General features: G+C 38.7%; 1 protein-coding gene across 3 annotated transcripts in view; it reads right to left on the reverse strand.

The window, feature by feature from the left end:
- Window positions 1-14,282, reverse strand: part of SPATA7 (spermatogenesis associated 7) — a 34,075-nt gene extending 19,793 nt beyond the window's left edge. For 2 of the 3 annotated variants that reach the window (XM_082383713.1, XM_082383712.1), the window contains exons 1-4: window positions 14,088-14,282; window positions 9,480-9,554; window positions 7,465-7,560; window positions 3,938-3,985 (exon numbers count right to left, since the gene is read on the reverse strand). In XM_082383713.1, coding sequence (XP_082239839.1) covers window positions 3,938-3,985; window positions 7,465-7,560; window positions 9,480-9,554; window positions 14,088-14,106 — 238 coding nt within the window. In that variant the 5' untranslated portion in view covers window positions 14,107-14,282. The remainder of the gene's footprint in view (window positions 1-3,937; window positions 3,986-7,464; window positions 7,561-9,479; window positions 9,555-14,087) is intronic. The other variant, XM_082383714.1, reaches the window with a different exon arrangement.
- Window positions 14,283-25,135: the final 10,853 nt, after the last annotated feature.

Raw genomic sequence — 25,135 nt, forward strand, 5'->3', positions numbered from 1 at the left:
GTATTTATTTTGAACTTACAATGACCAAGACTTAACTCTTGATTCACTTCCTCCCCTAAATATCTTCCTATCATATTCCTCATTTCAGTAAATTATAACTGTCATTTTAGTTGACGGACTCTAAGTTTTGGGAGTCATCTTTGACTCACTCTTCTTTTTCTCTCATATTCTATCTACATCCAGTCCATCAGTAAATACTGTTGACACACATCTGAAATATTTCCAGAATCCAGCCATTTCACATTCCCTCTACTTACAGGCACTTTGGTCCAAGTCACCATTATTTCTCATCTGAATTACTGTCTCCTAACTAGTCATTCTGCTTCTACCACTGCCCCTTATAGACTATTCTTAACTCACCAGCCAGAAAGATGCTTTTAAAGTTAAACTGGCTCTGTTCCTTCTCCTCTACTCAAGACCCTCCAATGGCTTCCAATTTCATTTAGAGTGAAAGCCAAAGTGCTTGCAAATAGTCATAGCCCTATGTGGTCTGCATCTCTTTGTCCCATCTCAATGACCTCATCGCTTGTCACTCTTCAGCTGGCTTATTTCACACCAGCTATGCAGCTCTTCTTGCTGTTCCCCTGGATACACTGATCACAATGCCATGTCAAGGCTTTTGAACGTGCTGTTTTCTCCATCTTGATTGCTCTTCCCTCCTTTACCCACTTGCTTCTCCCTTACTTCTTTCACGTCTCTGCTCACCTTATCAGTGAGGCCTTCTTCTCCAAAGTCCCAATCTCCCTTATCCTGCTTCATTCTTTTTCATTGCACTTATCACCATCTGATATAGTCTATATTTACTTATTTCTTTGCATTTGCTTATTGTTTGTCTCCTTCAACTGGAATGTAAGCTCTATAAAGGCAAACAGTAGGTGCCCAATAAATATTTGCTGAATTAATCACTGAATAAACTCTAGTGTACTAAACAAAATATGCAAAATGCCTGATTATTTTAAATTGGTGAATTTGGATTTTAAACTGGTGAATTTGGTTCAGTAAGAGGATTAATACATATATGCAGGCTTTTAAATTACACAACCTGAATAAAAAAAGAGATAATCTTATTTTATACATCTACTGTTCAGGAACTTGTTCAGTATGAAAATTTAGCAAAACTTTCCCATTTAGAGCCTAGTTAAAGAGGATTATTTGATCTAACGTCAACTGGGTAAAACCACCTTAATTCAAATGATTCAGATTTTGAAAGCCTATAAATATTGAACCAGTTTTCTGTGCTATAAAAAGTTACTAATATGATACAGAAAAAGAAATATAAAGCATAGAAATTAAAAAACTGGAAGGGTCCTTAGAGATTATCTATCTTTCATTTTACAAAAGAGGAGGGAAAGACATAAAATGACTAGCCCATATAGCTTGTGTGCTATGGTGAAATTGGTCTTTAAAAATATATACTCAACACTGTACTCTTGCCTAAAATGCCTTTACCCTTCCTATAAAATTATTCGAACCCTAAGACTCATTCAAAGATATGAGAACCTACACGAAGGCTTGTTGCAAACATAAAGGTCACAGAAGAGGGAGAATACGAAGCGCCAAGCACAGGGCCTGATAAAGACACTGTGCTCATTGGTGGCAACTGGCACAGCTTAAGTCCCATCCGTTCCTACCTGTTCCACTAAGAAAATGTACAAGCAGAGATAGGTACAACCGTTGCCTGTGATCTTTCCCAGATTGCACATAAGGGGCATTTTCCTATCTATGCTCTCATTCATTTATCACTTAGCATGCACTACTTGAAGCTGTTATTTCTTTTTTAATGCAGAAATTCTCTCTCAAACTATAAATAACAATTAAGTTCAAACAGCAGCTTAAGAAAATACTAAACTTAGTTTATAATATTTGATATTTATATAATTACAGTAAGACAAACACAGGCTGTGATATCCATGCTCTTTGGCTATTTTAAAGTATGCATTTCTTGATTGGACTCAAAGGCCTCAAAAGGTCTTAAATGGTATCTTTCAGAACGTTTTAAAATAGGAATTTCAAATTTTGTGGATTATTTCCTTAGTAAAGATTTCTAAAAATAGAAATATTTTTCTATGTCCATACCATATGTATGTACATACAAAGGGGAGATATATCATGATTCTGTAATAATATATGTCAATAGCTTTTCAGATACAAATAACTACCATGTTTATCAGTTAGCTATTAGGATACAAATAGTAGATGTTTATCTGAAGAAAAGTGCCAGTTATGGTATTTTCAATGAATAATTCAGTAATTTTTAAAAAAATTTATTTTATTTATTTATTTATTTTTGGCTGCATTGGATCTTCGTTGCTGCGTGTAGGCTTTCTCTAGTTGCGGCGAGCGGGGTCTACTCTTCATGGCGGTGTGCAGGTTTCTCATTGCGGTGGCTTCTCTTGTTGCGGAGCACGGGCTCTAGGCGCGCGGGCTTCAGTAGTTGTGGCTTGTGGGCTCTAGAGCACAGGCTCAGTAGCTGTGGCGCACGGGCTTAGTTGCTCAGTGGTATGTGGGATCTTCCCGGACCAGGGATCGAACCTGTGTCCCCTGCATTGGCAGGCGGATTCTTAACCGCTGCGCCACCAGGGAAGTCCCTAACTCAGTAATCTTAACAAGCTGAGGGCAGTGAGAATCACAGAATTCTAGAACTTAAACCTTGGCAAGCTTTTCAGTACTATCCAAATTTTTATATACAGGAAAAATGAAACCGAGAGTAGTTAAATAACTTATCCAAAGTTACAAAGTGATTTACTGGCAGAGCCTGGGCTCAACTGTAAGTTCGTATACTGAGAAATACAATACAAGCTTCTTTTATGGATGATTTTTAAAAGTTAGAAAATGCTTCCTCAAAACGCAGCATGTCAATACCCATTAGGAGGGTTACTATCAAAAAAATAGAGAACAAGTGTTGGGGAGGACGTGGAGAAATTGGAACCCTCAAATTGGACATTGGGAATATAAGATTAAAAGCAGAATTACCATATGGTCCAGAAATTCCATTTCTGGGTATATACACAGAAAAACTGAAAGCAGGGTCTCAAACGAATATTCGTACATCGATGTCTATGGAAGGATTATTCACAATTGCCAAAAGGTGGAAACAACCCAACTGTTCATTGACTTATGAACATATAAACAAAATATGGTAGTACATACAATGGAATATTAGCCTTAAAAAGCAATAAGATTTCTGACACATAACAACACGGATGAGCCTTAAGGACACTGTGCAAGTCAAATAAGTCGATCACAAAAAGAAAAACACTGGATAATTCCACTTAAATGAGTTACCTAGGGAAGTCAAATACATTGAGACAGAATATAGAACAATGGTTGCAGGGTGAATGGGGAGTTACTGTTTAATGGGTGTGAAGTTTCAGTTTTGCAAGATGAAAAGAATTCTGGAAATGGATAGTGGTTATAGTTGTATCACAATATGAATGTACTTAATGACACTGAATTGTAGACTTAAAAATGCTTAAGATGGGGTCTTCCCTGGTGGCACAGTGGTTGAGAATCAGCCTGTCAATGCAGGGGACACGGGTTCGAGCCCTGGTCTGGCAAGATCCCACATGCCGCGGAGCAACTAGGCCCGTGAGCCACAATTACTGAGCCTGCACTCTAGAGCCTGTGAGCCACAACTACTGAGCCCATGTGCCACAACTACTGAAGCCTGCGCACCTAGAGCCCATGCTCCACAACAAGAGAAGCCACCTTAATGAGAGGCCTGCACACTGCAACGAAGAGTAGCCCCCGCTCGCTGCAACTAAAAAGAAAGCCCATGCACAGCAACAAAGACCCAACGCAGCCAAAAATGAATAAATAAATAAATAAATTTATTTTTAAAAAAAAGTTAAAAAAATGGTTAAGATGGTAAATTTTAGGTTATGTGTAGTTTACCATAATTTTTTTAAAGAAAGGCAATATGTTAAAAATTACTTACATTTGATGCTGGCACTCATGCTTAGTGGAACTGAGCAGTCTACTGCAGCTGAAAGAGAAAAATCAGTTGTTTAATAATATTCTTAATTTTTATAAATGACAATAAATATCAAATGCGAAAATCACAAAAAGTTCCAGAACTTGCACTTCCTTGTTTTGATATTTATGCTACCTCTAGAGATGAAAAATATCCTTGATAAAAAATATACTGGTTGGGATTAACGGCTCATTAGATACTGCAGAAGGAAATATTAGTGAACTTGAAAACACAGAAATATAAATATTCAAAATGAAACAGAGTAAAGACTGGAAAACAAATGTGCAGAGCATCACTGACTTAACCTACCTGTATCACTCACTTAACATACTTGTAACTGGAGTCCCAAAACAAGCTTGAGAAAATAAAAGAGCAAACTTGGAGCACCTACATTATCTGATTTCAAGACTTACTGTAATGCTATAGTGATGACGGCAGTGTGGTATTCTAACAGACAAACAGATCAACAGAACTGAAGAGTAAGTCGAGAAACAGACCCTTGCATATGGTCAGTTGTCTTTTAAAAAGTGCCAAGGCAGTTCCATAAGGAAAGGACAATCTCTTCAACAGATAGTACTTCAATATTTAGATATCCATAGGCAAAAAAGTGATCCTTATATCATACCATATAAAAAAACTAACCCAAAATGGATTATAAATTTAAATGTAGGAGCTAAAACTTATACTTCTAGAAGAAAACACACAAGAAAATCTTAATGACCTAAGCTTAGGCAAAGATTTCCTAAACAGGATATGAAAAGCATAAACTATTAAAAATTTGAAAAGCTGGACTTGATTTCACATATAACAAAATATTTTTCTTTAGATTTTTTAATCATTTAAAATATAAACTTCAAAAAACATGAACCAAAATTTAAAAACTTTAGTTCTTCTAATGATAAAATTAAAAAAAACCTTAAAAGACACTGGTGAAAAACTGGCTGAATTCAAATAAGGTCTGTATTTAATAGTATTGTGTCAATATTAATTTCCTGGTTTTAATAATTGTATTATAGCTTTGTAAGATTTTGACATCAGGGAAAGCTGGGTGAAGGGTTTCTGTGACATTCTGTACTATTTTTGCAAGTTTTCTATAAGCCTAAAGTTATTTCATAATAAAAACTTAAGAAAATGAAAAGACAAGTCACAGACTGGGAGAAAATATTTGCAAAATATGTATCTGACATAGGACCCATATTCATATAAAGAGAACTCTCAAAACTTAATACTAAGAAGACAAACAATCCATTTTTAAAAAATGGGCAAAAGATTTAAATAGATATTTCACCAAAGAAGATACACCAATGGCAAATAAGCACACGAAGAGTTGCTCAATGAAAAGGGAACCCCTGTGCACTGTTGGTGGGATTGTAAATTGGTACAATCACTATGGAAAACAGTATGAAGGTTCCTCAAAAAATTAAAAATAGAACTACTATATGATTCAGTGATTCCACTTCTGGGAATTTACCTGAAGGAAATAAAAACAGTAATTAAAAAGCTATATGCACTCCAATGTTCACCGCAGCATTATTTACAATAGCCAAGATATGGGAGCAAGCTAAGTGTCTATTGATAGATGAATGAATAAAGAAGATGTGGTGTACGTATACGATGGAATATTACTCAGCCATAAAAAATGAAATCTTGTCTTTTGCTATAACATGAATGGATCTAGAGGGTATTATGAGAAGTGAAATAAGTCAGACAAAAAAGACAAATACTGTATGATCTCACTTATATGTGGAATCCGAAAAACAAAATGAACAAACAAAATGAAAAGACTCAGATACAAAGAGTAAATGAGTGGTTGCCAGAAAGGAGGGAGCTGGGAATGCGGGGCAAAATAGGTGAAGGGGATTAAGAGGTACAAGCCTCCCTTTATAAAATAAATAAGCCACGGATAAGTACTACATAGCATAAGGAATAGGCCCAATAATATTGCAATTAACTTTTTATGGGGACAGGTGGTTAGTAGACTTGGTGATCATTTCATAATGTATGCAAATGTCAAATCACTATGTAGTACACCTGAAACATAATATTGTATGTGAACTATATTTCAATTTAAAAAAAAAGGAAAAAAAAAGTTGCTCAACATCATTAGACGTTAGGGAAATAGAAACTAAAACCCTATGAGATACCATTACATATCCACTAGGACTGCCAATAGGAAGTGTTGGTGAGGATGTGGAAGTGACGGAAATGAAAAATGTCACTCTGGAAAACAGTCTGGCAGTTTCTTATAAAGTTAAACATACACTTCCCATATTACACCACCATTCCACTCCTAGTAAATAAATTTATCCAAGTGAAATGGAAACATACATTCAAAGATTCTATGCGACTGTTTACAGCAGCTTTATTCCTAATTGCCAAAAGTGAGTCAATACAATCCAGATGTCCACCAACTGGTGAAGTGATAAACGAATTGTGGTATATTCATTAAATGGAATACTACTTAGCAATAACAAGGAAGAAATACTGAACATGGATTAGTTTCAAAAGTGTTAACTAATTGAAATAAGCCAGACCCAAAATGATACATATTGTATAATTCCATTTACATGAAATTCTAGAAGAGGCAAAACTATAGTGAGAGAAAGGAGATCAGTGGTTGCCAGGAACTGGAGGGAAGAGAGTGATTGCAAAGGACTAGGGAGAACCTTTTGGGACGATGAAAATGTTCTATACCAGGAGTCAGTGAACATTCTCTGTAAAGGAACAGAGAGCTAATTCTACAGGCTTTGCAGGGTGATACAGCCTCTGTCACAACTAGTCAACTCTGCCTTTTAGTGTAAAAGCCACCATAGACAATGTGTAAAAGAATGAATGTGACTGTGTTTATTTATGGACGACGGAATTTCAATTTTATGTAACGTTCACATGTTACAAAATATTATTCTTTTGATTTTTTTCAACCATTTAAAAATATAAATAGCACTCTTAGTTCAGGAGCTGTACAAAAACAGGTGGCAGGATGACTTGGCCTGCAAGCTGTAGTTAGCCCATCCTTCTTTTATAGCATGACTGTAGTGGTGATCATAAAAATGTATATATTTTTCAAAAATTTCAACTGTACACTTAAAATTAGTGCATTTTATTATATTTAAGTTACACCTCAATAAAGCTGACAAAAAGGAAAAAACTGTAGTTACCATCTTCTCTGTGTAGCTTCTTTCAAACAAATTTGAAAACAAAAGAGAAGATCATAAACTTTTGTTATATTAAAATCAGCATCTAATTGCAAAAATATATTAGGAATAACAGGTAAAATGAAACAACACAGATATCACATTCAAATACAGTTAATAAAAATGGCATTCCGAATTTGCTAGGTATATAGAGTCTGTGGTTGGTATCTTACTACACCAAACACAAACCCATGGGTATATAATGTATTCATTTTTGCTACAGATTTACACTAATTAGAAGTGAAGCTGAGAAGGGTTTAAATTGGGTACAGAAAGTTAACATTTGCACGTTTTTACCTTTGGCTGAAAGGATTTTATTATAGTGAACAGCCATGTGATTCTTGACCAGTTGGAGGGTACTTAGTCTGAGAGAGGAGGAGTCAGTGCAAAAAGCTAAAAATTAAAACATATTTAATCATTATATTTAAAATTAATATAAAAGTTATCATGAGATAAACAAGTTACTGATTATTAAGCTCCTTTTTATAAAATGTTCTGAAGTTTAACCATGGAGATACTGACATTATATCTGTGATGCTGAATATGTCCTAGCTGTCACCTTGCACTGATAACTGATGAGCTATTCACTACTTTGGGTTCAAACCTCTCTAGGAATAAGTTTTACAAGCCTGAGAGTTTTGGGAAGAGATTGAGAAATATAATCTACCATTACATCTACAAAACTATTTCTTATCGACAGCTCTCAATCTCATAACTGAAAATGTTTAGCTGCTTGCCTGATGATAAAATAATGTTACCATTGTTAACACTTGAATACATGGAGTCTGGGAAATCAAACAAATCCCAAACTCTGAAACTCTAGGCAAAGATTCTATTCTGAGATGCAAACTTCTAATTTTATATCTGAAAACAAGACCTACAAATCGGTTTACTGCATTCTTTTTGAAGTATTAGGACTATCTTAAGACAAGTATAATTACAAAGAAATTGGATGATATTAAACTTCTTGACCTCATCTAAACTGTTAAATCTTATAATTAAGCATGTATATATGAGTATAAATGTATAAAATGTAAATGTAGGCATAACTTTTTAAAATATTAACAAGTTTTTGAGAAGTAATACATGCATGTGGTTAAAAATTATAGCTAAAATGGCATGGAGACATTGAAAAATAAGTGAATTTCCTGCCCTGACCCCTAGTCTCCTCTCCCAGAAGTATACTCTGCTACTTTTCCAATGTATCCTTCCAAGGAAATTCTATGCATAATAAAAGTATATACAATAATGATAATCTTGACACTAATACTACAACTACTACTAAAAACATTTATTGAATAGGTACCATGCATATATTGCTCTAAGCTCTTTACCTGTAAAAACTCATTTAGTCATTATTATCACCATTTAATAGACGTGGAAACTGCGGCAGAGAGATGTGAGTAAGGTCTCCAAGGTCACACAGCTGATAAAGGATGCAGTTTAGATGTGAACCAAGGCAACCTCATACTTACAATCACTATTCCTACACCAGCTCTGCACATATATTCTTTAAAAAAAGGTTAGTATATGACATATTGTTCTTCATCCTGCATGTATCTTTTAAAACTAGTTCAAAATTTTTATTTAAAAATGGATTTTCAAAGTTTATGATTCTGGCTCTACGTGTATATATGCTTTATTACAAAGAAAGAAATGAGGTAACGGAAAATAATTCTTCTTTCACATTTGGAGGATCAGCATAAAGGATTTTTCATGTAAATAAGGAAAGAAAGACTTTCAGTTAGTATTTTGCCTAAAAACCCAGGCTTAAACATTTTAAGCTATAATTATAAAAATACTTTAAATGTATATTAACATTTACTTTAAAGGCTTTAAAACGTGAAAACATCTACAGAATACAGATTCTGCTTTCATAGGATCTAGAAGGCCAATTGGATAAAGAGGCCCAGTTGGGTAAGTGTTCGCTCCTGATACAAAATGCATTTTTCAAGGGCTCTTTTCCTCTGCACAGCTTTTCCTTTTCAGTGCTGTGTCTTTAACGATCTGCTAATCACCATTTTAACAAGGAAGGCATGCCTTCAGCCAGGATGGTCGGCCAGCAAAGAGAAGAGCTGGGCTGGACCTGCAGCAGAGAGCACAAGGTAGTGAGGTCCACATCCAGGGCAGGATGGGCTCCTAAATTCTCTAATCTCAAGAATTCCTATAATATGTAATTGCAGTTGATAATATGAAGTTCAAATATTGATTAAATGAAGTATTTTTTCATCATGTTATATAATTTACAAATAAAGGAAACACACTTGGTCAACCTTTCAACAATCTTTTACCATTTTAAGTACCTCACTTACCATTACTTTTGGTGCTCAAGTGTCCTTTAAATAGGCAGGGTGGACCATATCTGGGAAGGACAGAGGTTGCTCTGACTTTTAACAAAAAAACATGAATTAGGATAAATGAAACACAACTTTCACAAAGACACTACTGAACACATAAAAAAATAATAAATTTATCTTTACCAAAATTGTTTAAAATTTTATTCAATCATATTACTAACCAGCAATGATATATCACACAAAAATTCGGCGGCCAATAGATAAAAGGCTTTCTCTTTTAAGAAAATAAGTAATTTTCAAAACAGTTGTGGCTTGAGGCTTAAGTTTCACTGGATAAAGTGATAAACACATTAATTATGTTATTTGATATATACTGACTTTATTCAGTAAATCACTGACCTACTGGTTTTTAAATGATTTTGAGATAGAACACAACTAGATTTTCAGTTGATACATATGATTAACTATTTCAGTTAATCATAGGCTGATCTGTCCTTAAAAATAATTTTAAGTAATCCTCTCACAAAGTAATTTGGTAAATTATAAATTATACAGTGTAATATTATTATATATAAGTATATAAAAATGTCAGAATCAGAACTTAATGATTAAAGATGTTTTAAGGTTCATCTAGTCCAACCCACTTACCCTCTTGCTTGGATTCTATCTAAACATCTTATATTCATAAATTTATTTATTCATTTATTCATTCATTCATTCATTCATTCATTTATTCATGGCTGTGTTGAGTCTTCGTTGCTGCCCATGGGCTTTCTCTAGTTGCGGCGAGCAGGGGCTACTCTTTGTTGTGGTGCGTGGGCTTCTCACTGCGGTGGCTTCTCTTGTTGCGGAGCACGGACTCTAGGCACCCGGGCTTCAGTAGTTGTGGCACGTGGGCTCAGCAGTTGTGGCTCGTGGGCTCTAGAGCACAGGCTCAGTAGTTGTAGCCCACAGGGTTAGCTGCTCCGCAACATGTGGGATCTTCCCCAACCAGGGCTTGAACCCGTGTCCCCTGCATTGGCAGGTGGATTCTTAACCACTGAGCCACCAGGGAAGTCCCTAAACATCTTATATTTAAAAGCACCTCTAGTGATGGAAAACTCACTATGTCCCCTAAAGTCAGTGTCTCATGTTTCAGACCAGATAGGCTGTCAGAAAACTAGATATATACTTTATCACAAAATAACTTCTCTCCTGAAAAAGTGATTGTGTTTTGAGGGGTAACCTCCAAGATAGGAAGGCTGAGTTACAGAGTTTAATGGAATTTAACATGCAAAATATAGTGTATCCCAAGACATGTTTTTTTTTTTTTTTAACAGCTTTATTGGAGTATAATTGCTCTACAATGGTGTGTTAGTTTCTGCTTTATAACAAAGTGAATCAGTTATACATATACATATGTTCCCATATCTCTTCCCTCTTCCATCTCCCTCCCCAAGACATGTTTTAAGTGGGTAAAATGGCCAGTCTGCTATCAGGTGGGCTTTTGTAAGCTATAAAGGTATGGGGAAGACACAAAGTCTGGAAGAAATATGATGTTTGAAAATAGAAAAAGAGGTATCGAGATAGTAGAACTAAAATCCAGGATCAGAGAACAAAGCCTGCCAGAACAGACTAAAACAAACAACAATCTGATATCAGAATACACAAGAAGCTCCTTCTACATCATAGGCCAGAGAGCAAGAAGGAAAAAAATTAACTTATTTAGGACAAGAGAAGTCAAGGTGATACCACTTGAGCAGGTAATGAAGACAGTCATGAAATTAGCATAGATTTTGCCCGGAGAGAGAGACTAAACATAAAAAGAGCAAACTAACCAACAAACTCTCAAGCAAACCTTATTTCTCCAGAGGGAAAAAAGTGTTGACTTTTTGCCTGCCCAGAATCCAATGCCCCTTTACCTGGAAATAGGACCTCAACCTGCTTGGGGAACCACTCCCCCCCTCTCTTAGCCCAGCTGGTTCAAGTGGATCCCACTGCTCAGAGGTGGGCATATCACCCCAAACTGGCCAGCAATGTCGACTGAATCAGGAATGACTATGTGACCCAAGTCCAGCCAATGAGACATAATCGTGGGACTTTTACTGGAACTATTAGGAAATTCCTAGAACATACATAAGCCTGGCACTACTGGTGGCCATCTTGCACAACACAATGGGAACCTGTCTGCGAACGAAGCCTACACAGAGGAAAGTGTAACCAAGACCAAATGAGATCCCTGGTAACATCGTCTGAGTATCGGGATCTAACCATGTTTGAAGCTCTACCCTCCCTAGCCTATTCTGTACATGAACTCAAAAAATCCTATTTTAGCTTAAGCCAGCTTGAGTTGGGCTTCTTCACTTGTAGTCAAATGTTAACTTACTGAATACTGCTAACTGTGCCTGGCACTGTTCTAAGCACTTTGTAGAAACAAATTCACTTAATCCTTACAACAATCCTATGAGAGGTACTATCATTATCCCCACTTTATAGATGAAGCACAAAGAGGTAAAGCATGTAATTTCCCCAAGATTACACAACTACTATGTGACAGATTTCGGGTCTGAACCTAGGCAGTCTGGCTTCTGAGTCAACCATTACACTATCTTGATAAATATAAATTGCTTAGGACTCAAACCATGCTCCAAGCTACTATAGCATATGAAACAGGCTAAGAAGTATGTAGTTTATTCCCTGTATGCAGTTTATTCCCTCCAAATTCCTTTCTAATGTATGTGTGTTTCCCTTCAGTTCAGAGGAAAAGAAAAAGCAGGTATACCTAGAGAAGTTAGAGAGCACAATGTCAGAGAGAATAAATGACAAAAGATAAATAAATTATAACGTTACATGTCTTAATATTTTGTGCTCTTGAAAGCATCAAAGGTAACCTCTTAATAAATCAAAGAAATTTAGAAAGTGCAATACTTTCAGTTAATATTAAGTATTTTAGCTCTGGCTAAAATTACTTATGGTTTCCTATTAATAATTATGGTATAGGAGAACTGACTACCCTAGATCTCTGTTGAATATTACATTTTGCTTAAAAACTCAAAATAAAAAACAATGTTTGATACTATATATTACATAATGTCCTAAAAATGAAGCTAATTAAATTGGGTAAGTTATAAAAATAGAAACCTTTTTACATTTTGACATTTAAAAATAATTTAATTAATAAATACTGACACTAAGTCTTACTAAGTCTATTATATTCTAAATTTTACATATATCCTTTCCCATGCTCCCACTTCTACCATGGGATAGTTAAGTAAAACAATGGCTCTAGGGTTTCACATTCAACACACCTGGATTCAAAGCCTGTTGTGCCACTTACTGTGACCTTGGCAAGTTACTTATGATCTTTTAGTTTCTTCACTGTGAAATGAGAATACCTATGTACAAGATGTTCTGTGGATTAAAAAACGTTAACTTTGGAATAGTTTCTGGTACACAGCATGAATAATGTTAGCCTATGTGGTAAAACTTCTGAAAACCATTAACAGCACTTTCGTTTGCTTTTTCTGGAACTTAGGTGGCAAGGTGTCAGAGTATACAGTTTGGTGATCAATGAATAGTTATCTCCTACATTTAGAACAGCACTTATTTTGATCAATGATTACATAATAGAGGCGCACTTGTATTCAAAGCAAGACTTGTTGCAATGAACCATCTAGCAGCTTGGTTTAAAGGTACAGTTTAAAATAGATAAGAACACTGAATTGGGAGAAGAGGTCTGAAGACTGCCTTATCTGCTTCGCTCAGAAAGTGTGAAGATGCAGATTATTTAGCCTGGGCTGACTCCTAGAGATTTAAAGTTATATGGCTCCAATTGTTCCACAGTGATGTCCATTTTAACCCAGAGTATTCAGTCAAGGGCAGGTATATATAGTGACTATGGATTAGTCCTTTGCTCCTAAAACTGTAGCCAGCAACCCTGCATCATTTGGAAGCTTATAAGAAATGCGAAATCTCAGCCCCCCCCCATCAGACTTACTGAATCATAACCAGCATTTTAACAAGATTCCTAGGTGATTCCTATTCGCACAAAAGTTAGAGAATCCCTGGGTTACTCAATGGTGTTTTTTTTTTGCGGGGGGGCGGGGACGGGGTTACCGTATGAAGGAGTTTGTATTTACTGAGTACTTACAATGTGCCCGGAGCTTTGTATGTATTATCTGCATTTAATCCTCAAGATTAAATGGGTGTTTTTACCCATTTAATGTAAAAAAAAAATCCATTGGTGTTTTTACCACCACCCATGGTTCGAGATGAGGAAACTGAGGCTCACCCCTCGGGAGTGCAGCGGGGCTTAATTTTGGGCCCAGGGAGGTCTGACTCCAAAGACCACATTTGGTTCCTCTGCCTCTGACACCGAATTCAGGGGACAGGGCCTCCTGGAGTCAGGGCAACAAATTCTGAGCAAGAAGTGGGCCTGTGAACCCCGTAAGCAGGGCTTCATCCCGGGCGAGAGGCCTGGGCAGCTCGGGGCAACACTCGGGTCAACACCGGCGACTAAGCAGGGGTCGGGGAGCGCCCAGCGCGCGGCCTCGACCCGCGCGGCCCCTTACCCGGACCCCAGACCCGAGGGTCGGAGAGCGGGCCGACGCGAGATGGCGGTCGCCCGCGACAGCTGCCCTTTACCTCTCCGGCTGCCATCCATGCTTAGATCCTCTTGCAGCCGCCGTGGGGACACTCTGGGTCCCCTTTGGTCCTTCCCGGGGCCGGGCCAGCCCCCGCAGCAGACGTTTGGCGAGAAAGTGCCCGAGGGCAGCGACAGGGGCTGGAGACTGACGCAAAGCGGGCTGCTAAGTGCGGGCTCCAAGGCGCCGGGATTGTGACGTCACGGCGCAGGGACGTGCGCTCCCCCGGCCCCGCAACCCCGCCCCCGGGGGTACCCGGAGAGGGCGGGCGCGCCGCAGAGGATGCGAGGGAGGACGGACTGGGCGGGGAAAGAGCCCCAAGCGCCAGTCTGTTGCTCTGGATCTCTGCCAGTAGTCCACAGAGCGGCCGCCTGTCAGGAGTCGAGCCACCAGCACCTGGCAGGCCTCATCCCTGCAGGAAGAGCAGGAAGAGATGGTAGTCTCATCTGGCATCCATGTCCATTGGGTCCCGGAAGGAAGTCAAACTCAATTGTTGGTTGAGGTCAGGGTAACATTTAACCAGTTCCAAATAATTAAATTTCCAAGCAGTACGTGAACATTTGGATTAGTGAAAATCCTGGGGATGAAAAACATCTACGTATTTATATCTTAATTCTTAACCCCAATAATCAGTTCGCATTTCCTTTCTGCTTACTGAGGTTCCTCCCTCCTCTTCCACCACCCCCCTCCGCCTCTTTTTTATCTTAAGGCACCAATGTGTTTTCCTTTATGATGGAAGAGAGTTGCAACATGAACAAGGCATTGATTTATCCGTCACTTTGAAGAATTTGTTTAATTTTGAAGCAGTTACTTTTGAATCCTTGGAAAGAAGAACAAAATGGGGCGGGGAGCATGGTAATGTGTCGCTTCTCAGCAGCAGCTCTATTGACATTTTGGGCTGGATTCATAATTCTCTGTCGGGGGGGGGGGGCTGTCCTGTGCGCTGTAGGATGTTTAGCAGCCTCCCTGGCCTCTATGCACTGCATGCCAGTAGCAACCCACCCACTCCACCCCTGGTTGTGACAAAAAATGTCTCCAGCTGTTGCCAAAGTTCCCCTGAGAGGCAAAATCGCCCGCGCGCACACACACACACACACACACATACACAGCTGCCCCCGACCTCTGCTGTAATGGAAAAAGTACTGGCTTTGGAGTTAGATATGTGGAACTTAATTGTGAGTTTTTTGCCACATTTAGTTCCTAAATTTCTTTTATTTTTAATTAATTAATTAATTTATTTATTTTTGGCTGTGCTGGGTCTTCGTTGCTGTGTGTGGGCTTTCTCCACTTGCAGCGAGTGGAGGCTACTCTTTGTTGCGGTGCATGGACTTCTCATTGCGGTGGCATGTCTTGTTGCGGAGCACGAGCTCTAGGCGTACTGGCTTCAGTAGTTGCAGCAGGCGGGCCTCAGCAGTTGCAGCACGCAGGCTCAGTAGTTGTGGCTCACAGGCTCTAGAGCGCAAACTCAGTAGTTATGGTGCATGGGCTTAGTTGCTTCATGGCACGTGGGATTTTCCCGGACCAGGGCACGAACCCGTGTCGCCTGCATTGGCAGGCGGATTCCCAACCACTGCGCCACCAGGGAAGTCCCCACATTTTTAAAAAAACAGTATTTTTCATTAAAAAAATAAACAGCAATTCCTTAACATCATCAAGTATCCAGATACTGTTCAGATTTCCTCAGTCATCTCATAAAAGGTTTTGTATAGTTGGTTTGTTTGAATCAGGACCCAAACAAGGCCCATATGTTGCATTTGTCTAGTATGTCTCTTCAGACTTTCTTTTTTTTTTTTTTTTTTAAGTTTTACAAGAGATAGACAGTTCCTAAATTTCTTTAATTAGTTTCCAAACCTCTCCAAGCCTCAAGCCCCTCTTTTCTAAGATGTAAGAGATGCTACTAACTTTGTAGTTGTAAGGATTAACACATACAGTGCCTGGCAAAATGAGATGTTCAGAAAATAAAAGTTTTCTCTCTTCTAAGACTTTTGTCTTGGAAGAACTTGAGTATCAGGAAATTCAGGCATAAGGGAGTAAGTCAGGAACACTATGAAAAGGAAAGGGGAATAAGCCAGAAATTCATCTGAACTCCTGATTCTCCAAGACTCTAGGGAAAGGAGAAAATGAGATTCAAAATCTGAGAAATGTGGAAGTGTGTGTGATGGTTCTGTGGCCCCCAACAGCAGAAGTCATTTAGAAGGGTGCAGGGGTAGAGAGTCAGGTGTTACCCAGAGAACAAAAACACTCTTGCCTACCTACTCATTAATGCTTGAAATCCCTGTCTAAAAACATGAAACCTTTTATTCCACTACTAGCCTCTGGAAAATATCTTGCATATAATAGGCCTCCAGTAAGCATTTGTTAGATTGAATTAGAACCAAAACATAAAGGTCACACGCCCCTGGGAGAAGCAACACAGTGACTTGACTCACACAGAGGTGATGCCAGCTTCTCTTGTGAAAGTAGATTTTGGGTATCAAAGGTAAATTTTAGTTTCAGATAGGAAAGGGGCTCCACGATTAAGCAAGGACAGCAAAGTGGGAGAGGGTTCTGAAGACTATGTTGCTTGCTATCCAACTTCAACTGAAGCCATCCTCATTTCATTATTTTTCTTTTAAGTATTTTATTCCAATTCTTTCAAGAAGTGGACAATAGGGTCTTTTTCTCTCCAATTTTAGCAGAGAACATATTATCATAAGCGCAATTTAATTTGTCCTTGGCCTTCACTCTATGTGTATAAAGAAGAGAGGGAAGATCCTTTCTGGTTGCTGTACCCAGGAGATAACCCATGATCGTAGGCAGATGCATGCAGCTAATATGGGCTTATTGTAGATTTAGCTTCCAGGAGCACGCTTCCACTGGGGAATCACCACCAGCTGCAATTGTCTTGGAGAATAGACATTCCTGAAGACCTTTTGTTGAGTATTGAAACATGAATTTCTCATTGTTAAGAAATTATTCCAATGGTACATTTTTGTTATTGATATCTGGAAGCTTGTATATCTGTATTTTGGAAGGAAAACAATTTTCTCCCTTAATGCATTGCTATGTTTACTTTTATTATTGAGTTTCTTCTTTTTGTCTTAGCTTGTCAGCTCAAAACTAAGACTTGTGTTCAGTTGCAATAAATATTCATAGCCTATTTTTCTATTTATCTCTTTAATTCCCTTTATTAGGCAGGTGGCTTTTATTCTTCTACTCTTATTTAATGGTTTAATCAAGCCTATTTTTTTAAGCATGTTAAACATGAGGTTTATTTTAAGTACGAGTCCACTATGTGTTATACTGACAGTAGATACAGGGCCAGAATAAGTTTGTAAATATTCATACACATGTAAAAAAGACTACAACTTACACATACTTTCTTTACTTGATTGAAAGACTTCTTATGGTACATAAAATGCTTTCTGTAGTTGATCTCAGCTTTGTTCACACTGAAGTGAGTTGTATCCAGGTTTTCTAAGCTCAAGACTGCTCAATTGCTGCTGCCGCCGCCACCGTTGGTTTGTTTTCTTTCAGGATCAAGGTGGATACTTTCATATAAAATCTTGCTTTTAATTCCTTCTCTGGCAAGTCTTTCCTGGATTCTTAGCTTTGCATAATTATACCTACAATGGAACCAGCATCCTAAAGTCACCAAGATAAATCCTCCCACTCCAACATGATCTTCTAATTCTACTGGTTAACAAAAAATGTCCAAAGCCAACCTCAACAGATCCTAATGAACCGTATAATATCGAATCCTGTACATAGGGAATGTTTTCAACATCTAAAATTTCTAGGAGCTTAAACGGCTTCCCCTTCCCGGGCTCCCCGGGCTCCAGCACAGCCGCCACGGGGACGGTCGGCGCCTTTGCCCCTAATCAAGCCTATTTTTAATTAGATGAGTTTGAAGCCCTTTGGAAATGGGGATATAAATAAAATAAACTATGTATTATTACATACCATAAAATATAGCCTAATACATATACTATATAGTTTGTTTATTCTATTTTATTATATATTATTTTAAAACATATTATTACATTTACATTTAATCTATATCTTTATAGATTACCATTACTTGTATAATTCAGAGGATTCCTGGAATTTATATTTGTCTGCTTGGCCATGCTCAGTATCATCAATAAAAATTATCCAGTAAATGCAGTGAAAGCACCAAGAGATAAAGGCCAAGATAATCTTTTCCCATTCAGTGGCTAATTATGAACATATTTTCATCTTTAAAGTCCCTGAAGGACAAAAATGAAGGACTTTTTTAGGGAATTTTTTTTAAGGCATACCTATCAGGGCAGAGAAAAGAAATGAAATTAAATGATGAATGTGCCCTATATGTTGGCCACAGTCTCAAAACAAAATCCCTTAGGTTTTGGTGGAAACCTTGGAAATTTGAGCTATTGACTATTTCTCAGTCATTCTCCAATCAAAATACTGTAGCTATTCATTCATCTAATAAGTAAATGAGAAAATGGAACTTCAGAGCTTGGCGGTATTAGCATGTTATGAAGTAATGGATTAATTTGCTGTTTGTCACTAGAGGGGGCTTTAGGAAAGTTTTAAGCTGCATCTCTATGAGGAAGACAATCAAGCCATAGGAGGCAATATTAACTTACAAATCTTACTCAAGGAGTGTAAGGAGTGAAAAGCATTTTGAAACGTGACTTCAAGGTAGAGCTTCTCCAAAAATAGTGACACATATACCGAGTTCTTTCTTGAGCACAGGAAATTACTGTATTATCTGAAGGCCCTTCATGAATAAAAAATCTTCATCATTGTCAACCTATAACTTGATTTTTCTTAATTTTATTGTTAAAGCTGGAGAGAACAGTAATGACCATAATTCTCTATAAAGCAACATGTGCTTAACAGATAGAAAAAAAGGACAGATAGACAAAAAAAGAGTGATAATAGGATAAACTGATCCCAAATGACCATTTTGAGTTCTCATAAGAAAAAGAACTCTGATATCTGTACACAAATATCATCTTGTCCATAGAAATTTATCAGAGCTGTAACACCACAGAGTTCACTGCACTTTTTACACTCCATTCCACACTTTATTTTCATTTTTCCTATATTTTAAAAGAGCACAAAACTATGACTCTGGAGGTAGCTTAGCTGGCTTCTTGTTACTAAGAAAAGAATCACTCATATCGTGACCCTTTGGAAAGGCTGCCAGAATTGCAGATATTAAGCCAGCTAGTAACTGTAATAGTCCTCCAGAGCTCCAATTTCTCCCCAGCTGTGTTCCTTAAATCTTTTTGTCCAATTAAGAGAAGAAGTCTCTGTGAACAGAACTTAAACATTCTATGGTTACTAAGTAACCTGTCCCTATAGCTTAAGAAGAACATTGTATCTATTTTTCCACTGCCAATCAGTTGCACACAATATATCCGGGTGGAGGCTCAGACTGAAGTTTTGATCATCTCCACCTAATGCATTCTCTGTTTACAAGTGGCTTCACCATTAAAAAGAAAGCAAAGCAAAAAACATAACCGAGCTGTTAGTTTATCCTGATATTATTTCTTTCAGTTAAAAAAATAGAGTTTGGAGTTCTAACGATTAGTGGATTTCTGGGAAGTTGCAATAAAGCTCCTATAGGTGCATCTATGAATCACAAATAGCCACATAAAATCAGTTAAAAAAAAAACTGAGTTTGTAAGCCACCAATGAAAAGCATCCTTTTTTAATGCCCTACCTAGTTTTCCTAAGGGATTCAATCTCCACTCCAGACAAAATGAAGGACAGAAATGAAGGACATTCGGGAATATTTAAATTTAGATTGCATTAATTATTTCTTTATAATTTTGAGCAAATAAGCTTAGACAATGGAGATGGGGATGGGTTACTGACCCCGTCAGACACGCTCAATCTCTGACTTGATTGGCTGAAATGTAAGGTTTCTCTTACGTTCTTTGAGTCCTTCCATTTCCTGCTCTGCAAACAACTGTTCAGTGTTCATTGTGTTTCGTGTTTTAAAACAAAAATCGAAATTCTCCAACATTATGAAAATATGTAATGAAAACAGCTTCTTGTTATGTAACATTGTGTCCACTGAAGTTTATACCCATAGGCAACTTTAAAGAAAAACATTATGAGTCAAGAAATGAATATAGGAGACCTTTCCCACAGTGAAGCCACAGTCTAGAAACTTTGGTCATGGGCTGGGCACAGAAAGATTTCCTCTGTTGTAAAGATTTCCTTTACAACATGCAGAGTGGATCCTTACGTAAGATAACTGGACATATAAGGTAGAATAAGTGATGCACTGAGTCTTATTAATTTACTTTCTAAACAAGGCTGGCAGTAGACAAATATTTTTCCTTGTATGTCAGAGAATGGGGGGGCTGGAAGGATGCCAGTAATCACCAAGCCAAAAGCTTCATCTTGCAGAAAAGACTGCTAGAGCCCAGAGCACGTAATTAGCCCATGCAACTCAGCTTTCTGACTCCAGATTTAGTGCTCATTCCACTAAATCAAGAAACAGGCAGATAACCAGACAATTATCTCAGTGACATTTCATTATGTATGTTTGCTCTTTTATGCATGTACTACCTAAAACAATAGAAAATTTCTTTTATTGTGCAATCATGAACACATAAATGGAAAAGGTAAATGAGAATTTGCTTAAGTCCTTTGTCTTAGGCAAACCTGTACTTAAGCTGTCTGAGAGAAATGCAAATATGTATATTATAAAGTCATACATTTTTCTAAAATACCAGCATATATGATTCTTCCAAAATGAAAGTGAGCCCAGTTGAGCCCAGTTTTCTCCTACCCTGGAGAAGTTTACTTTACCATAATCCGGAGATAATCTGTCATTCACATGGAGTTTAGGATCATTTTTCATTGGAGAATTAACCCCTCAGAAAGGGTAACTTTCCTTTTGCAAGGATGGCGGAAAAGACTAACATTCATGACTCTCCCTATAAACTAAAAACTGCCATATATTATTTCAACTAATATTAATGAGCACCTACTATGTGCAAGGCCCGTGCTCTTCAGCTCACATTTCCCCCCTTAGAACCTACAGGACACAACCCTACCTTCTCCAGGTCATTTGCAACCCCTTCAGTGATCCTCTGGGTTTTACCTGCTTTGAACAGAATCACTGAAAGCTGGACATCTACAGGACTATTATAAAGTGTCAGGTAACATAGAATAGCTATTAAATGTGTGTTGGAATCTACTTACTTTTGAGTCCTGGGTCTGCTGTTTCTTGGCTCTGCAACCTTGACCAAGGGCTGCATGCCTTCATCTGCAAAATAACAATAATAGTGTCTACTTCATGTGATTGTTGTGAGAATGACACAAGATAATATAATAGCCTTCCACAGTGCCTGGGTGCCATAATTTAGGTTCCCCCAGAAGCAGACCCTGAGGCATGTATTCAAGTACAGGTAGTTTATTTAGGAGGTCATCCAGTAAACACCAGTAGGGGGGTACATAAGCGACACAGAGAAGGGAAGGAAGCCATAAAGAGATGCTATCAAGCAAGTGGACGAGGAACTCTGTGAAACAGTACAGAACACCTCGGGGTTATTCTCCCCGAAGGTCGGGGAGCTGGGGTATTTATCCATCACCTACTGTCAGTCTTTGTCTAAGGGCTACTGGGGGTGGGTGGTTAATTCCCCATGGGCGGGTAAGGTGGGTTTCAGTATTCAGAGAAAGCTCTGGGCTATTATAAGGGGCAGGTGCTGACTGTTGAAGTTGGGATTGGCGTGCAAGGAAGTGGCAAGAGCTGAGGACTGACAGTAGCCATTCAACACACATTTACTCTTTTTGTGTTTAAATGTTCTTATTATTAAGTGACTTATTACATTCTTTTCAAATTGAATATGCACGGCACAAAGAAGGCACTTGTTATGAACACCTGTTATTTGTGTCTGCCCAGCATCCTTTCTCTTTTCTTCCGATGGGAAATGCATCCCTTGTCCTTTGGGTGATACTGTCTTGATCTTCTCTCCTTTCCAGGCCCCTCTCTTCTCCTGCCCCTCTGTTATCACAGGAAGGGGGAACGTGACCCTGGCCTGGCTGGAATATATCCAGCCAGCTAGCTTCAGGGATTGGTTCAAAGGTGGGTGTGGAACCCTCGTCAGCATCCCATCTGATCAGTGTCCTCGCTAGGACTTAGCTGCTAGAGCTGTTGGTACTGATTCTGCTGGGTCTGCTCAGCTGGATAGAGTTCTGGGCTGCTGACAGCTATTTTGCTTCATTTGGAAAGCATATGTGTAACAGATAAAGAGATAGAGAAGGGTGGTATGGGGGGGAGAGAGAGAGAGACTTTGAAGACATCATTTGAGCCCCCAAATACAGCTCTGGTTGAAGTATTGAATATTTGAACTGGCCTTCAAGTTATATGAGCCAATAAATTCTTTGCCGTCACTTGCAATGAGTGAGTCCTAGCAGAACATTTAATACGTATTTGTAGCATTTCGTGCTCTAAAATGCTAAGACTTATCTTTTAATACGTCACGTTAAGTGTAAATTCCCAAGTAATTGTGAAAGCTGCTTAGCAAGATGTTGGAGACAGGTGTGTACGGACAGTATCTTTATATTCCAGAATATTCTTCCCCTCATTTGAGGTTTTAGCATTTCATGTCTCAGTCACATCATTAACTAACTTTTTAAAAAATAAATTTATTTATTTATTATTATTATTTTTTATTTTTGGCTGTGTTGGGTCTTCGTTACTGCACGTGGGCTTTCTCTAGTTGCGGTAAGCAGGGGCTACTCTTCGTTGCAGTGCGCAGGCTTCTCATTGTCGTGGCTTCTCTTGTTGCAGAGCACAGGCTCTAGGCGTGCAGGCTTCAGTAGTTGTAGCACGTGGGCTCAGTAGTTGTGGCTTGCGGGCTCTAGAGCACAGGCTCAGTAGCAGTGGCGCAGGGGCTTAGTTGCTCCATGGCATGTGGGATCTTCCCGGGCCAGGGCTCGAACCTGTGTCCCTTGCATTGGCAGGCAGATTCTTAACCACTGCACCACCAGGGAAGCCCCATTAACCAACTTTGAATTGCCCCAGGAGAAAGTTATTTCACTCCTGAGCACATCAAGAAGAAAGTCTCAGTTTGAGACTAGTGTGGTTTTAGCTCCTCTCACCTTTGCTAATCTCTCTTTCTAACAAGTACTGAAGCTCTAGCTCAGGCCATAACATTTGAGGGAATTATTCTTTGCCTTTGTTGTGCTTATTTATGGCAATTACTACCATCCTTCCAATTATAATTGAGGTATTAGTTTTCTTTAAAAATGTTTAACTTAAAAAGTGAGTAAATTCAAAGGAAAACTATAAAGTAAATAATAGTATGATGGTGTAACAATATGGCAAAAGTCGTGGGTGGCATTTAAAAGACTGAAGTTTGGGAATTTGAGGGAAGCATTGGCTTATTATAATGTATCCCTGCTTCCACAGGGAAAAGAGAAAGGCTAGATAGACAAGGATCCATTCAGATTTGCGTAGGGTAATTCTCTGATGCGATTTTGATTAAAGGACACAATTGGCTTATTGGGAAGTTTCAACTCATTTGGGGGTAAAAACATAGAAGAATTTTTTTTTTTCCCAGTCACTGTTTTCACCTGTGCTCTAATGAAGTCCCTTCCCCACTGGGTCACAGGGGCTCTTAAAGACACTTTGGCCTGATTCTTTAGCTTTTTGTCATTTTTGGTAATAAAAAGCACATTCAGTTTTTAAGATTCAGTTCTGCTTTTGAAATAAATTGTAACCTTTTGTCAGATCTAAGGCTCTTCTCTTCCCCTTTCCCAGAACTGGCTAGACTGGGGGCTCCAGGGGCTGGTACTGGAGGTGCACTTGCAATGAGTGAGTCCTAACAGAGCATTTAATAAGTATTTGTAGCATTTTGTGCTCAAAATGCTATCAGCTTTTATACACCCCTTCTCCCTACCTCCTTGTCCTGGTTCCTTTGATACTGAGGTGGAGAGGCAGAAGGAATGTCTTTATTTCTCTCTTCTTGCATTGCTGTCTCTGTTCTTCTAGCTCTTCGTCTAAGAGCTCAGTGTGAAGGAGTAGTGGCTCCAACATGCCTTTTAATTTTTTTGGCCACACCGTGCGGCTTATGTGATTTTAGTTCCCCAACCAGGGACTGGACCCGGGCCCTCGGTAGTAAAAGTACACGTCCTAACCACTGGACCTCCAGGGAATTACCTCCAATATGCCCTTCTGACGGCATTTTAGTCCCAAGCAACTTCCTCAGATGCTGGTAATATGCTGCAATACTTGACTCCAAATGAATCCCATCTGGCTGCGTCCTTCCCCACTGATTCAGTGCACCTGCCTGTTTGGCCCCTGCTGTAGCAATCCCCAGCCAGACTATAGACTCTGGTTGCATGGACTTGCAGGTGCGTGTGGGATCCTTTTCTGTATTCAGGGGGAACTAGAACTATGGGAGAAGTGCATGCCCCTGTCTGTCTGACTACCCTCCATCCTGCCTTGTCTCCTTAATTCATTCCCTTCTGCCTGGATCACAGGGACAGGTGAGCAGATTCGCTGGCTAACAGACATTTAACAAGACAGTGGAATCAGAATACCCCTTTCTTTTCTTTTCTTTTTTTTTTTGTTAAACATCTTTATTGGAGTATAATTGCTTTACAATGGTGTGTTAGTTTCTGCTTTATAACAAAGTGAATCAATTATACATATACATATATCCCCGTATCTCCTCCCTCTTGCGTCTCCCTCCCACTCTCCCTATCCCACCCCTCTAGGTGGTCACAAAGCACCGAGCTGATCTCCCTATGCTATGCGGCTGCTTCCTACTAGCTATCTATTTTACGTTTGGTAGTGTATATATGTCCATGCCACTCTCACTTCGTCCCAGCTCACCCTTCCCCCTCCCTGTGTCCTCAGGTCCATTCTGTACATCTGCATCTTTACAGAATACCCTTTCTGTAGGCACCTATGAATTCACCAATGAATGATTCTCTTGGGATCTTCCTCCCTTGGTTTCCAGGAGTGGGAGCGGGGGCCGGTGGGGGAGGGGGAGCAGTTTTTCCTTTCCTGACGACAAAGAAGAGAGACAGGGAATGGCTTCTCCTTATAAG

This window comes from Balaenoptera borealis (genome assembly GCF_965194805.1).
Source record: "Balaenoptera borealis genome assembly, chromosome: 3".
Taxonomy (NCBI): Eukaryota; Metazoa; Chordata; class Mammalia; order Artiodactyla; family Balaenopteridae; genus Balaenoptera; species Balaenoptera borealis.